General features: G+C 47.8%; 1 protein-coding gene across 8 annotated transcripts in view; it reads right to left on the bottom strand.

Moving 5' to 3' along the window:
* Positions 1-15983, bottom strand: part of LOC144499936 (nuclear mitotic apparatus protein 1-like) — a 105592-nt gene that overhangs the window by 4633 nt on the left and 84976 nt on the right. For all 8 annotated transcript variants that reach the window (XM_078222641.1, XM_078222642.1, XM_078222643.1 and 5 more), the window contains 8 exons: positions 13173-13274; positions 12388-12618; positions 9821-10011; positions 8227-8473; positions 7403-7694; positions 4996-5132; positions 1721-1945; positions 583-696 (listed from right to left, as the gene is read on the bottom strand). In XM_078222641.1, the coding sequence (XP_078078767.1) occupies positions 583-696; positions 1721-1945; positions 4996-5132; positions 7403-7694; positions 8227-8473; positions 9821-10011; positions 12388-12618; positions 13173-13274 (1539 nt within the window). The remainder of the gene's footprint in view (positions 1-582; positions 697-1720; positions 1946-4995; positions 5133-7402; positions 7695-8226; positions 8474-9820; positions 10012-12387; positions 12619-13172; positions 13275-15983) is intronic.

The following is a 15983-nucleotide window of genomic DNA, read 5'->3' as shown; positions in this document are numbered from 1 at the left end:
CTTTTGAGCTGGGGACCCCACAATTGTCAAGTGTTGAAGGAAAGTTGGAGGGTTTGCCGAGCCCGATGCTAATGGAAGGACTCCAAAACATCTCGTACATCAGAGTATAGCTGGAACACTGAGGGAAATCAAATGAATTCCTGGGAGCTGTGGCACACCATGGTTTGGACCCAGGAAAAGCGAAAGAGCTCTCCAGATCCTGTAAAGTATAGGGGAACAGTTGGGTGGAAATAAAAGTAGAATGGAGAATGCCCAAATTAAAACTGCAAGTGGTTATGAAATGTGCTGCTGCTACTAAATTAGCAGTAATGGTAAAAGTTTGTTTAAAATGTGAAATATTTTGCCATAATTCTCAGTGTCTGAATTTCTTTTTAAAAGTGACTGCTCTGTATACGAGATTGTAACAGCGGCCACTATTGAGCTGTAATGTGTGCATTAAGATTCCACAAACAATGATGAGATAGTGACGATAATCTGTTTTCAGTGAGGAATAAACATTGGCCAGGATGTCAGAATATTTATAAATACCAGTCTGTCCTTTCTTCTGATCTAAAATGGTGTCGCAGTAACGGAGAAATGCACCTGGTTCTTGGCCTTATTCTGAGTCAGGCGTTTGGATTGGTTCTCGAACAGCGAGTGGCCACGTTTCTCCTTTGGGGTCAAGGGTCGTGGAAAACAGCTCAGTTGCTTCTTGGCCTGCACATTTAGGAAAAACACATTTAAGAGCATAAAGATTTACAAAGCATCGCAGCCACTGCACAAAGACAGAGTTGCACTGTACACAACACAATTCACTCAAAGCAATCTCAACTTCAAAACCCAGTCCTGATCAACGTTCAGATTCTATTCCCTTCACAGAATTTACATGCAACGTACAGCACAGCAACAGGCCATCTGGTCTAGCTCGACTACGCCAGTGTTAACACTCTGCGCAACCTTCCTTCTACCCCTCTCTTCATCTCACCCCATGAGTATGTCCCTTTATTCTTTTCTCCCTTATCTGTTTTACCCGGGTTTTCCTTAAACATATCTGTACGATTCACCTCAACCACTCCCTGTGGTAGTCAGTTCCATATTCTCACCACTGTCTGGGTAAAGACAGGTGTAACTTCTCAGTGGCTGGCAGTTGGCAGGGTCACTCCCCAAACTAGGCAATTAGAATCAAAGACTTGCTTTTATATAGCGCCTTTCACAACTGCAGGATGCCTCAAAGCACTCTATAGCTGACACTGCACTTCTGAAGTGTGATCACCGTAGCAATGTAGAAAACACAGCAGCTACTTGGCGCACAGCAAGATCCCACAAACTGAAATGATTCAAATGACTGGGGGATCTGTTTCGGTGAAGGCAGAGAGGCAGAACTCCCGGATTTTTGGAATTATGCCATGGTTCCTATGACAGCCAGCTGAGGGGGCAGACAGGATCTTGTTTGAACACCATTACCACCACATTGTGGTTTATGGGATTTTGTGCCCATATTAGCTGTTGCTTTTCCTCCAACACCAACTGTACTTGCGGGGTGGGGGGGACTTAATGTGCAGTGAAGTATTTGGGGTATTCTGACATTGTGAAAGGTGCTGTATAAATTTAATATTTTTCTTTCCTTTTAGAAATCTATAGAACAGAAAACAGGCCATTCAGCCCAACAGATCTGTCCCAATATCCACATGAGCCTTGGCCCACAAAAGGGAACAGGATGTAGCTCTCCACCTCTACTTACCTCGGGGGTGCCTGATCCCTGGTGCGACTCCTCGGAGAGTCGCTTGCGCTGGCGAGTGGTGACTCCTTTCCAGTTGGGATCGCGCGAGTCAGAGGACAGCCTCTTCAGGCGGTTGGTGTTCATCTCCTTTATCTGCTGAGGCAGCAGGGTGGCCCGTCGGAGAGTCGCCTCGGGGTCTCCGAGCCTCAGCTCGTCCTCAGTGATCATCGATTCATTGGTAGCGGTCTGGAGGGACGGCAGAGAGAAGAAACAAAACTATTGATTTATTTGCACTGGAGTAAAGTCAGCAAGCTTTATTAAGCTGCCTTCGAGGAACCCGTGTACTCCCCAGATGGTCTGTGGTGTGGGGGGTGACATTTGCTGGCGTCTCCCAGAGATTAGGGAGGGTACTTAAGATAGGGGGGATGGTATCATAACAGTAATGTGACTGAACTAGTAATTCAGAGGCCTGGACTAACGATTCACCACAACAGCTTTTTTAAAATATTCTTTGATGGGATGTGGACCTCACTGGCAGACCAACATTTGTTGCCCAACCCTAATTGCCCTTGAATTGAGTGGCTTGCTAGGCCATTTCAGAGGGCAATTCAGATGCTGTGGACCTGGAGACTCACGTAGGTCAGACTGGGTAAGGATGGCGGGAGGAAATCTGCCGTCCTTACCCAGTCTGGCCAGCACGCGATTCCTGAACCGTAGCAACGTGTGGTTGCATCGTAACTGCCTTCCGAAATGGCTGAGCGAGTCACTCATTTATATTCAAGGCTCACTACCAACTCTCTGCTGGCCCTGCCTGTGATGCCCACATCCCCGAGTTGAGAACTGATGAACCAGTAACTTCTCACTGATATTCCCCCCCCCCTCCCAACATTTCCTGGTGTAGCACAGGGAATTCAGAGTTGGAACGATGATGAAGTAATCGAGGAAGGCGAGTTGGGAAGGGCATTTGCAGAATTAAAAGAAATTTGGATGTGGGCAACACTGGACAGAGCTGCATTTATCGCTCACTCGGAGGAGGCCATTCAGCCTCTTCAAGCCTGTTCCACTATTCAAACAGATCACAGCTGATTGCATCTTAACTCTATTGATCCTGCCAGTGATCACACCACTCTAACTTTTCCTCGTGGCCAGAGCAAGACTCCTGATCTCTGACTGAGGGAGACACAAAGTGGACTTGCTCCCGATTGCTGCCTCCTGAATCCTGTTGGGAACAGCCTCAGCGAGAGTACCAGGCACGGACAGGATCTGCTTCAGATGTGATGCCCTCCCAAGATCAAATAGACCACTGGATAGACAGTACACAAGCCACACAACCCAACGCACAAAACTATGTTTGACAGATAACAAACAATCTTACAAAAATGAGCGGGGGGGCGGGGTGACGGTTGGTGTGGTGGCATAGTTATAGTTATAGTCATAGCCTCCCTGTCCTTGAGCAAGAAGGTCTGGGTTCAAGTCCCGGACTTGGTGGTCATAACACAGTCAAACAGATCGATTATCAACTTGTAAATCCTTCCCAAACGCCTATGGCAGGTGGTAAGACGGATTGAGTGTTCCCTGGTCAGCCATGCTTGATGTGGAGTGGGGCCCCCTTCAATCTGTAGCCTCTAGCTTCAGATGAGCTGCTTATTCGAAGGAAAACAAGCTACTGAAAACCAGACAGAAACATGTGCTTCATCTGCCTCCTGCATCTCATAGAATCATAGAAACCCTACAGTACAGAAAGAGGCCATTCGGCCCATCGAGTCTGCACCGACCACAATCCCACCCAGGCCCTACCCCCACAAATTTACCCACTAATCCCTCTAACCTACGCATCTCAGGACACGAAGGGCAATTTTTAGCATGGCCAATCAACCTAACCCACACAACTTTGGACTGTGGGAGGAAACCGGAGCACCTGGAGGAAACCCACACAGACACGAGGAGAATGTGCAAACTCCACATAGACAGTGACCCAAGCCGGGAATCGAACCCAGGTCCCTGGAGCTGTGAAGCAGCAGTGCTAACCACTGTGCTACCGTGCCGCCCTCTCAGTGCAGGAAGCCTTCCAAGTCTAAAACGTCACTGAATAGAAGGTTTTACAAGATGGTGAAACAAGTTGATAGAGGAGTGAAGGAGAATGGGAAATGAGTCAATTGGATAAATGGCAGATGATCCAGTGAGATGAGGAATTTAGTAATTCAAGGAATCTGGAACCCGTCTGAAAAATTATGGAAGCTGATTACACAAATTTTAAAAAGGAGGCACTCGTGGATAGGAGAACTTACAACAGCATGCACAAAAACATAATGAGGTTATTAATTTTGGTAGCAATAATAGGAAGACATATTATTACTTGAATGGGTGTAAATGAGAGGTGGATACTCAACGAGACCTTGGAGTCCTTGGCATCAGTTGCTGAAAGTAAGCACGTAGGTACTGCAGACAATAAAGGCGGCAAATGGTGTGTTGGCCTTCATAGCAAGAGGATTTGAGTATAAGGATAGGGATGTTTTGCTGCAATTGTATAGGGTGTTGGTGAGGCCACACCTGGAGTATTGTGTGCAGTTTTGGTGTCCTTATCTGAGGAAGGATGTCCTTGCTATAGAGGATGTACAGCCAAGGTTTACCAGACTGATTCCTGGGATGGCAAGTCTGTCATATGAGGAGAGACTAAGTCGGTTAGGTTAGGATTATATTCATTGGAGTTTAGAAGAGTGAGAAGGGATCTCATAGAAACTTATAAAATTCTAACAGGGTTAATCAGGGTAAATTCAGAAAGAATGTTCCCAATGGTGGGGGAGTCTAGAACTAGGGGTCATAATGTGAGGATCAGGAGTAAACCTTTTAGGACTGAGAGGAGAGGAGAAATTTCTTCACCCAGAGGATGGTGAATGTGTGGAATTTACTATCCCAGAATGTAGTTGAGGCCAAAAGGTTGTCTGATTTCAAGAAGAAATTAGATATAGCTCTTGGGGTTAAAGGGATCAAGGGATATGGGGGGGGGGGAAATCAGGATATTGAATTCGATGATCAGCCACGATCAAAATGAATCGCGGAGCAGGCTCAAAGGGCCGAATGGCCTCCTCCTGCTTCTAGTTTCTATGTTTCTTCTATCAAAGAGGCAGCACAGACCTGTTGGACTGAAAGGGCAACTTCACTCTCTAAATTACACAAACGTAGAGAGAGAGAGAGAGAGAGAAAAAGAGAGCAAGAACGAGCGAGCGAGAGCGAGCGCGCAAGAGTGAGAGAGATTTTCTTCTGGGGGAAGGGCTAAAGTAAACCAATTTTCTTACATTAGATTCCAAGGGGTAGGAGGTCTTGAGGTGTGGGGGACACACACCATTACGTCGCTGTAGCTCGGCAATCCGGTTCCAGTCCTCCAGTTGATCAGGCTCATCCTGGCAGCTTCCTGGGTACAACGTATTTGTACCTGATTGATAGGATTGAGAGAAAACCCAGCAGGATAAATAAGCTGATTAAGCAGTCATAACTGCAGACACGCACTGAATATAGATTAAGTAGTGCAAATTACTGCAGATGATGCAGACCTGAACTTAAACAAAACGCTTGTTAAATTCAACAGGTCTGGCAATTTCTGTGGAGTGAGAAACAGAGCTTATGTTTCCAGCCCAAATGGAACCATCTCTCCAAGAACTACATTTTCTTTTAAAATGTGGAAGGACATTGAATTATTTGGACACTTGGGAAGCTGACCTAGATTTTTTTTAAACTAGGACTGTCAATAAGCCAGCCTTTGCTAAGAAATCAGATAACTTCTGCCAACTGACCAACATTGCTCTTCTGATGTTTGCTGTTTGCTTATTTGAACTACAATTACTTTAATTGATAGAAAAACTATGTTAAAGGCAAAGGCCCTAGTGACTTATTGGAAAGCACCTGACAGAGATGAGCTTCAAGTTAAACACTTGTTGTTTTGAACTCGGTTGGGAATGAACCGAGAAGGAGAAAAGCTGTCCAGCTCGCATTCTCATTGCCTGAAATACAGTGTTATTGCCAACATGCAGCTAGGAATCCACATCTCAGTGAAATTTGTCTGTAACGGGAAACCCAACAGGCTATGACATAAAGAATTGATTCGACTCTATTCTAGACAAGTAGTATTGATCGGGCTCTATTCCCGATTCTGGACAAGAAGAATCGATTTGGCTCTATTCTCCTACATGCTAAAGTTATATTGATGAGAACCTCCAGACACCTACTGGGACTAGCAATCTGTCATCATATGAGGGAACACTAGATTGACAGTATCAAAACCCTGTGAACTTTATCATTTGTTATGAAGTACTTTCTTCAGCCACCCACATCTGCAAGAGACCCTATTTGTTTTTGTGTGACAGATGTGATAGAGATATGAGAGAGAGAGACTTGTTGTACAAAGAAAATTTTGTTTTATGATGAATTAATCATTGAGTATATTTAAAGAAGCCGGGTTAAATTTTTTTATTCTGGGTCTAACAGCAGCAAAGGTAAATAATTGGGCATTTTGGCGAGTGAGTTAAACTAACGGTACAACCTGTGGAGTAGTGGGGCTAGATAAACGGAGCACTCTTCCCATCTCGGTCATAACACATTAACTCTGTTTCTCTCTCCTTTGATGTTGCCAGACCCAGCAAATTGTTCTAGCACCTTTTTAAAAAACTGAATAAAGACTTTTTGCTGTAGACTGGAGATCATTATCCTTGGGACTGAACAATTATACATGGTTGTCATGCCTCCTTTGAATAGCTGCTTATAGGGACATGAGAAGAGGTCCCTCGATCTAGTTAATACCATTCCATTCCAAAAGGACTATCTGGACCTCAGCTCCATTCTCCTACTGTTGCTCCAACCCGCCATTTATCAACTGCAGTTTTGAAATTTCCAATTGACTTTCCAGCCTCATGAACTTTCTTCATCTAATAAACCCCAAAATCCAATTAACTGAACTCCATGCAGAATACTACAATGCCTTATCAGCAAAATAATCAATTGTCCGCGACTGTGTACCTGAGCATGTGTGCTTATGCAGTGCTTTGAGATACCATATCAGTGAGAGCATCTCTCTTCTCCCATTACTTTTCTTGTGTCTGACTTTCCCTACAATCTACACTTAAACACATACTGACCTTGCAACAGCTACTGGTAAATTTTCATACATTCATAAACTCAAAGTCCAGAAGGATCCAAAGTGCCTGCACCAAAACAATGATCCAACTAACTCTACTCCCTTGCCTTCCCCCATTGCTATAAAAGGTGCTTCTTTCAAATATTTATCCAATTGCCTCTTGAATGCTACTGTTGAATCTGCTTCCACCATCCTTTCGTGCATTTTGAAACAACTCTGTAAAAATGCTCTCACTGATTCCCACTCCCAACACTGGACACAGCTTGTTCTTCGTTATTCTATTAAAACCGCTCAATTTTGAATACCTCCATTAATTCTACTCTTGACTTGGTGCTCTAAGGAGAACAATCCCAGCTTCTCCAGTGTTGCCATGTAGGTGAAATCCCTCACCCCCGGTCCCATTCCCAGTAAATTTCCTCCCACCTTTGTTAAGGGTTATGACATCCCTGGTCTGAGAAACGGACACAATATTCCAGTTCTGCCCCCCTTTGCTCACTCCAGCTTCTCATTCGCACAATACCCACTGCGCCCCCCCCCCCCCCCCCCCCCAACCCACCCCTCCCGAAACAACATACTTGAGGCGATGCTGCCGAACGTGGAAAGCCTGGTGGACCTGCGGGTTGAGGGCCGGTATCCTGGCAGGTTCATCAAGGTGGCAGCTCCCAAGTCCTCCGTGTTGCTGCTGCTGTCCAGCGAGTCCTGGGATAAGGAGCGGTCAATGTTCGGCAGCGAGGTGACGGAGGTGGGCCGGTTCCTCCGGCCTCTGCGGGAAGGCCTGCCTGCGAGGTTAGGATGGGAGGCTGAGGCTTGGATGCCTGAGAATGAAGTGTTTGAAGTGCTAGCTTCCTCGTATTCAACTGTTTCCTTCTGTGGGGAAGGCAAGAGGAACAAAGATTAATGCTGGTGCTGGGCCGCCTTCCTGAGCCACTGCTGTCCATGTGGTGTAGGTACACCCACAGTGCTGTTAGGGAGGGAGCTCCTGGATTTTGACCCAGTGACAGTGTAGGAACAGCCAATATATTTCCAAGTCAGGACAGTAAGTGACTTGGAGGGGAACCTCCAGGTGGTGGCGTTCCTAGGCATCTGCTGCCCTCGTCCTTCTAGATGGTAGTGCTCATGGGTTTGGAGTGTGCTGTCCAAGGAATCTTGGTGAATGGTTGCACTGCATCTTGAAGATGGTACACACGGCTGCCACTGTGTTAGGGATGGAGGGTGCAATTAAGTTATCAAGAAAAGGCAGACCACCTCTGGACACCATCCAGCTTTCATTAATAAACAGAGCAAGTAGCTTATGGCCCCCACTACTGGACTGGATTAAGAAAGAAAAAAATTATATCTGGAATTAAATTTTCCTTTGCAATACCCTCCACCCTCACAATAGAGAGGTTTCTATCCATACCTTTCTCATGAGGATATTGATGACTTGAGTTGTGCGTCTCCGCCCTGAGCGAGTTTTCTTGGCCGAGTCCAGGCTGAGGTCCCCGATGGAGCTAAGGCTGGTGTCCAATTTGGACTGGCCCCGGCTGGGCAGTGGGGTGAAGTACAACGAGTCCAGGGATTCTTGGCTGCCACGCTGTTTCTGTGCAGCCTGAGATCCAGCTGCCTTTCGAGTTGCAACAGGGGTCTTGAAAGCCGCTTTGCCCCTCCTGGGGAATAAAGGAAAGTTAAAAACGTTGGGCTTCCTTAGCACAAAGGAGAAAATACTGCAGACATAGGTCAGCAGAGCACGACTGAAGGAAAAAGCAGGCCAGTGACAAGAGCCAGATTGGGCGCCAGCAAGAATTCTATTCACAGCTCGGTTAGGAATTCAGAGCAGCATTAATTCTCAACAATTAATAATACCTCATTCATTTTTAGTATATCCATGGGTTAAGAGGCAGTTGTTTGTATAGACTGTAAATCCCCAAGATTAAGAAAGCTGCATTAAATGATTTTGTACGATTGCTGTTCAATTATAACCTAATTGGACCGTAGTGTCTGCGACTTGCACATGGGCACAACTCACACCACGTAGAATCACAGAATCTCTACAGTGCAGAAGGAGACCATTCAACCCATTGAGTCTGCACCAACCACAATCTCACCAAGGCCCTATCCCCGTAACCCCAGGGATGTACCCTAACTAATCCCCCTGACACTAAGGGGCAATTTAGCATGGCCAACCCCACCTGACCCACATATCTTTGGACTGTGGGAGGAAACCCACGCAGACACGGGGAGAAAGTGCAAATTCCACATGGACAGTGACGCAAGCTGGGAATTGGACCCGGGTCCCTGGCGCTGAGGCAGCAGCGCTAACCACTGTGCCACCTTGTCGCCCCTCTGGAGTTCTGGATCCTGGCACTCAAGAACTACAAGGCAGAACCCCAACATTACATGGGCCTCAGCTTAATCCCCAGTAAAAAAGCTTCGGAGAAGCAAAAAAGTTGCAGCAAGTCTTAATATTTAAAACTAGTTTATTTATGTCTGAGTCAGTAGGTGACACTCTTGCCTCCAAGTCAGAAAGTTGTGGGTTCAAGTCACATTCCAGACACTTAAGCGCATGATTCCAGACTGACCCTCCAGGCAAAACTGAGGGAGTGCTGCACTGTTGGGAGGTGCCTTCTTTTGGATGAGACATTAAACCAAAGGCCTGTCAGGTGGGTGTTAAAGAATTCAATGATAATTTTTGGAAGAGGAGGTGGGGCGTTCTTCCTCTTTACCTGACAAATATCTATTCCTCCACCAACATTACTCAAAATCTAGTTGCTCCAGGCACTCATTGTGGTTTGTGTGAGCTTGCTAGCTGCAAATTGGTCGTTATGTTTCCTCCATTACAACAGTGACTACACTTCAAAATATATTTAATTAGTTGTAAAGTACTCAGGGAATTTCACAGTAACTTTATTGCAGTGTTAATGTAGACCATACTTATGATTAATAAGCATCCTTAAAAAACTTTGGGATGTTCAGAAGTCATGCAAGGGGCTGCATAAACGTAAAGCTCCTTTTACCTGCTCCCTGTATTCTCCCACATCATAGTCGGCTCCTCCAAGTCGCTCAGCTCAATACTGTCCTTGCTGAAATCAGCTTCTGATTCTCCAGCTCGAGACGAGGTCCTGCGGTCATCAGCACGGGATCGCACAATTCCGGTGGTCGAACGTGACTTCTCGAGTTCCCTCAGCTGTTGGTCAGCTAGTTCCACCTGTTGCGTGTGCACACACAACGATCATTTCACACTCACAATTGCAGAGACACAGAAGCAGCAAATATTTCAATCACAGTTGGGGAGAGGGCCACACCCAGATTTCTCACATCATCATTCGCCCACAGCTGTCTTTTCTAAACCCAAGGTTTCACATTGAATTAGTTCGTGGCTGATCCGCACCCCAACTCCACCCGCACCCCAACTCCACCCGCACCCCAACTCCACCCGCACCCCAACTCCACCCGCACCCCAACTCCACCCGCACCCCAACTCCACCCGCACCCCAACTCCACCCGCACCCCAACTCCACCCGCACCCCAACTCCACCCGCACCCCAACTCCACCCGCACCCCAACTCCACCCGCACCCCAACTCCACCCGCACCCCAACTCCACCCGCACCCCAACTCCACCCGCACCCCAACTCCACCCGCACCCCAACTCCACCCGCACCCCAACTCCACCCGCACCCCAACTCCACCCGCACCCCAACTCCACCCGCACCCCAACTCCACCCGCACCCCAACTCCACCCGCACCCCAACTCCACCCGCACCCCAACTCCACCCGCACCCCAACTCCACCCGCACCCCAACTCCACCCGCACCCCAACTCCACCCGCACCCCAACTCCACCCGCACCCCAACTCCACCCGCACCCCAACTCCACCCGCACCCCAACTCCACCCGCACCCCAACTCCACCCGCACCCCAACTCCACCCGCACCCCAACTCCACCCGCACCCCAACTCCACCCGCACCCCAACTCCACCCGCACCCCAACTCCACCCGCACCCCAACTCCACCCGCACCCCAACTCCACCCGCACCCCAACTCCACCCGCACCCCAACTCCACCCGCACCCCAACTCCACCCGCACCCCAACTCCACCCGCACCCCAACTCCACCCGCACCCCAACTCCACCCGCACCCCAACTCCACCCGCACCCCAACTCCACCCACACCCTAACTCCACCCACACCCTAACTCCATCCACACCCTAACTCCATCCACACCCTAACTCCACCCACACCCTAACTCCACCCACACCCTAACTCCATCCACACCCTAACTCCATCCACACCCTAACTCCATCCACGTGCCTAGGCTCCACTCAAATTTGAAATCATCAACAGAGCTGGCATCGACTATGTTTTGTGGGAGAGAATGGCACTTCTGCCACACACTGCACGAAGAAGTGTTTCTGGGCCAGCATTGGACAGCCTCGCTACAGTATGCACGCACGCACGCGCACATGGACACAATCTGCATTACACTCCTTCCAAGATCAATACGTAATATTGTGCGCAGTTTTGGATGTGAACATGTTGGAGAGAGTGCAAAAGAGGTCGAAAGAATGGTTCCAGGGATCACAGACTTCAGTTACGAGGATTGGAGAGTTTGGGGCTGTTCTCCTTGGAGAGAAGGAGGCTAAGAGGAGATGTTAAAAGTCACGAAGGAGTTGAACGGAGTAGACAGGCAGAAACTGTTCCTGCTCGCAAAAGGAGAGGGCACAGATTTAAAGCGATTTGCAAAAGAAGAAATTGTGTTTTGAGAAAAAACTCTCTCACATAATGATTGATTGGGTTCTTCGAATGCACTGCCTGGAAGTGTGGTGGAGACAAGTTCAATTGAGGCATTCAAGAGGACATTGGATGATTACTCGAATAAAGAAAAATGCCGGGGTATAGTGCAAAGGCAGGGGAATGGCACAAAGTCATAGTGCGCATTTGGAGAGCTGCTGCAGACATGATGGGCCGAATGGCCTCCTTCAGCCCGATACAATTCCGAGATATCCTTCGTTTAGAAGTGACGTCTAGAACTTTAGACCACTTCTGGTCAACGTGAGAGATCAGGATTTTGTACGTCTCCAGCAAATTCTCCTCCCTTTAATAGCCCGGCCATCCACCATATAAAGACTAACATCTCATTAGCCTTTTACACATCATTTTAACACCAGACTATAACACTTTAGTGATCAGTGTACATGGACCCCGGGGTGGCACAGTGGTTAGCACTGCTGCCTCAAAGCGCCAGGGATCCGGGTTCGATTCCCGGCTTGGGTGACAGTGTGGAGTTTGCGCACACTCCCTGTGTCTGTGTGGATTTCCTCCGGATGCTCTGGGTTCCTCCCACACTCCAAAGGTGTGCGGGTTATGTGGATTGGCTATGCTAAATTGCCCCTTAGTGTCAGAATGATGAGCAGGGTAAATGCAGGGGGTTATGGGGATAGGGCCTGGGTGGGATTGTGATCAGTGCAGACTCGATGGGTTGAATGGCCTTCTTCTGCACTCTAGGGATTCTATGATTCTATCTCTTTGGACCTCCCTTGTTCCTATTATTAGAGGTTCCTACATAATTGTTCCGGTTATCTACCTGCGCAGAGAGGCTCTTGTTCTTCTGGGTGGCCTCCTTCAACTCCTTCGCCGACTGCTGCAGCTCCTTGCGCAGTCGCTCAGACTCACTGTGTAGATCTGCACCCTCCTGTTTTGCAGAGGCGAGCTGCTGTTCCAGGGTGGAGATGTTCTTCCCAGTGGCCTCCAACTTCTGTGTCAGCTCCAGGTTCAGCATCTTCTTGCTATCGTAGTGAGTCTTTGCCTTATCCAGCTGGTTCAGTGGATTTAGGGATGGAAATACAAAGGAGCACAACAAAACATAACCAGAAAAATTATTGCACCAAGGTTTGGATCAACGTGTCCTGTTCATTCATTCCCCCCCACCCCCGCCCCCGCCCCCCCCTCCCCCCCTTCCCCCGTGCTTGCTCACTTCTGGCTCAATAGAACACAAAAAATGAGTGTAAGAGTAAAGCATTCCCCCTCCCCCCGATCCTGAGACTGCCCCTGCGACGTGGACCAGCAGCACCTTGATTTTAATATTGGCAATCTTGATCTCAAATCTCTCCATGACCCACCCTTCTCTATCACTATAACCTCCTCCAAATCCATAACCTTCCAAGAAATCTGTAATCTCTCAATTCTACCCTCGAGCATTTCCAATTGGTGACTCTGCCTCCCAGTGCCTAAGCGCCGAATTCTCTACCCTCCTTTAAGATACTCCATTACTACCCCCTCCCCCGCTGTGGGACACTGAATCACATCAGCACATTCAAATGAAATGTCTTCCCATGGGTTTACGGCATATCTTGGGTCAGATGGACAAACCTGGGCCTTGACATGCTGCACGACCTCCTCCTTCTTCTCGAGCTGTGCAGTGAGCTCCTCCACTTGCTGCTCCAATCTTTCCTGCGCCTCGTTGTCACGCGCCTACAAGTGCAGCAATTTGTGGTTAGACAAAGTTAGAATGGAGTGATCCACTCCGTAACTGATTCAATCTGGAAAAGTGGAAGAAATCATCAGGCCATAGACAATGTAGGAGGCCATTCGACCCATTGTGTTTTTGCTGTTGTCAATTCAAACCCAATGTCCCATAGTCCTTTATAACCCCAAACTAATCCCACAGCCCGGCTATTGCAATGTAATAAGAAGTCTCACAACACCAGGTTAAAGTCCAACAGGTTTATTTGGTAGCAAATACCATAAGCTTTCGAAGCACTGCTCCTTCATCAGATGGAGTGGAAATGTGCTCTCAAACAGTGCAAACAGACACAAAATCAAGTTACAGAATACTGATTAGAATGCAAATCCTACAGCCAGCCAGGTCTTAAAGGTACAGACAATGTGGGTGGAGGGAACATTAAACACAGGTTAAAGAGATGTGTGTATTGTCTCCAGACAGAACAGCTAGTGAGATTCTGCAAGCCCAGGAGGCAAGCTGTGGGGGTTACTGATAATGTGACATAAATCCAACATCCCGGTTTAGGCCGTCCTCATGTGTGTGGAACTTGGCTATCAGTTTCTGCTCAGCGACTCTGCGCTGTCGTGAAGGCTGCCTTGGAGAATGCTTACCTGAAGATCCAAGGCTGAATGCCCATGACTGCTGAAGTGCTCCCAGTGTAAGTGGGGGAGCACTTCAGCAGTCACGGGCATTCAGCCTTGGATCTTCAGGTAAGCGTTCTCCAAGGCTGCCTTCACGACACATGACACCCCTCTAATTTTTCTTTCATTGGAAAGGGATGGTGTTTTAATCCTGTTTGGAAATTTCCTTCTGGGTTTTGTTCCTCACAAGGTAGTGACTGCTGCAGAACAACATGGCGGCCACTGATGAGGATCACAAGAATGTAGTAGAATCCCGACAGTGCAGAAAGAGGCCATTCAGCCCATCAAGTCTGCACCGACCACAATCCCATCTATGCCCTATTCCTGTAACACCTCATATTTACTCGGCTAATCCTCCTGACATTAGGGGCAATTCAGCATGGCCAATCAACCTAACCCGCACATCTTTGGACTGCGGGAGGAAACCGGAGCACCCGGAGGAAACCCACGCAGACACGGGGAGAACGTGCAAACTCCACACAGACAGTGACCCGAGGTCAGAATTGAACCCCGGTCCCTGGGGCTGAGAGGCAGCAGTGATAACCACGGTGCCACCGTAGGAGCAGTAATAAGAGTGAACCATATGGAGCTCTCTCTTCCAACCGCGCCAGCAGAAGTTTCTGGCCATCCAGTGTAGTAATCATTGTTGTATTTTGAAATATAGAAACAAAAATATTTAACTGAAGCCTGCGGAGACTCTAAATGGAGAAACAATTCAGAAATCAGAAGCACTAAGGAATTTGGGAGTCCTAATTCAGGATTCTGTTACGGTTAACTTACAGGTTGAGTTGGTAGTAAGGAAGGGAAATGCAAGGTTAGCATTCATTTCGAGAGGACTAGAATAAAAAGCAGGGATGTACTGCTGAGGCTTTACAAGGCTCTGGTCAGACCACATTTGGAATATTTTGAGCAATTTTAGGCCCTGTTTCTAGGGAAGGATGTGCTGGCCCTGGAGAGGGTCCAGAGGAGGTTCACAAGAATGATCCCAGAAATGAAAAGCTTGATGTATGAGGACCGTTTGAGGACTCTGGGTCTGTACTCAATGGAGTTTAGAAGGATGTGGGGGGACCTCACTGAAACGTACAGAATACTGAAGGCCTGGATCGAGTGGATGTGGGGAAGATGCTTCCATTAGTAGGAGAGACTAGAATCCGAGGGCACAACGTCAGAGTAAAGGGACGACCCTTTAGAACTGAGATGAGGAGGGATTTCTTCAGCCAGAGGGGAGTGAATGTATGGAATTCATTGCCACAGGTGGTGGTGTAGGCCAAATCATTGAGTGTATTTAAGACAGAAGTAGACAGGTTCTTGATTGGTAAGGGGTTCAAAGGTTACAGGGAAAGGGCGGGAGAATGGGATTGAGAAACATATCAGTCATGATTGAATAGCAGAGCAGACTCAATGGGCCAAACTGCCTAATTCTGCTCCTATATCCTATGGTCTTATGCCGACTAGATTTTCCAAACTGAACTAGTCCTATTTGCCTGTGTTTGCCCATATCCCTCTAAACCTTTCCCATGCATGTAGCTGCCCAAATGTCTTTTAAATGCTGTAATTGTATCTGCCTCTATCACCTCCTTTGGCAGCTCATTCCATATACTCTCCACCCTCAGTTGCCCTTCAGGTCACTTTTAAATCTTTCCCCTCTCACCGTAAACCTATGCTCTCTAGTTTTCGACTCCACTACCCTGGGGAAAAGACTTTGACTAATCACCTATCTATGCCTCTCATGATTTCATAAACCTCTGCAAGGTTACTCCCTTGGTCATTGAAATCACAGAAGGTTTATGGCACAGAAAGGGGCCACTCTACCCATCACGTTTGTGTCGGCTGATAAACGAGCCACCCAGCCTAATCCCACTTTCCAGCATTTGGTCCATAGCCCTGCAGGTTCCGGCAATCGAGGTGCACATCCAGGCACCTTTTAAATGAGTTGAGAGTTTCTGCCTCTACTGCCCTTTCAGGCAGAGTTTTCCAGACCCCCCACAACCCTTTAGGTGAAAAAAACATTTCCTCATTTCCCCTCTAATTTTTCTA

This window comes from Mustelus asterias, chromosome 10 (assembly GCF_964213995.1).
Source record: "Mustelus asterias chromosome 10, sMusAst1.hap1.1, whole genome shotgun sequence".
NCBI classification, from domain to species: Eukaryota; Metazoa; Chordata; class Chondrichthyes; order Carcharhiniformes; family Triakidae; genus Mustelus; species Mustelus asterias.
This window is presented reverse-complemented; position numbering and strand designations above follow the sequence as displayed.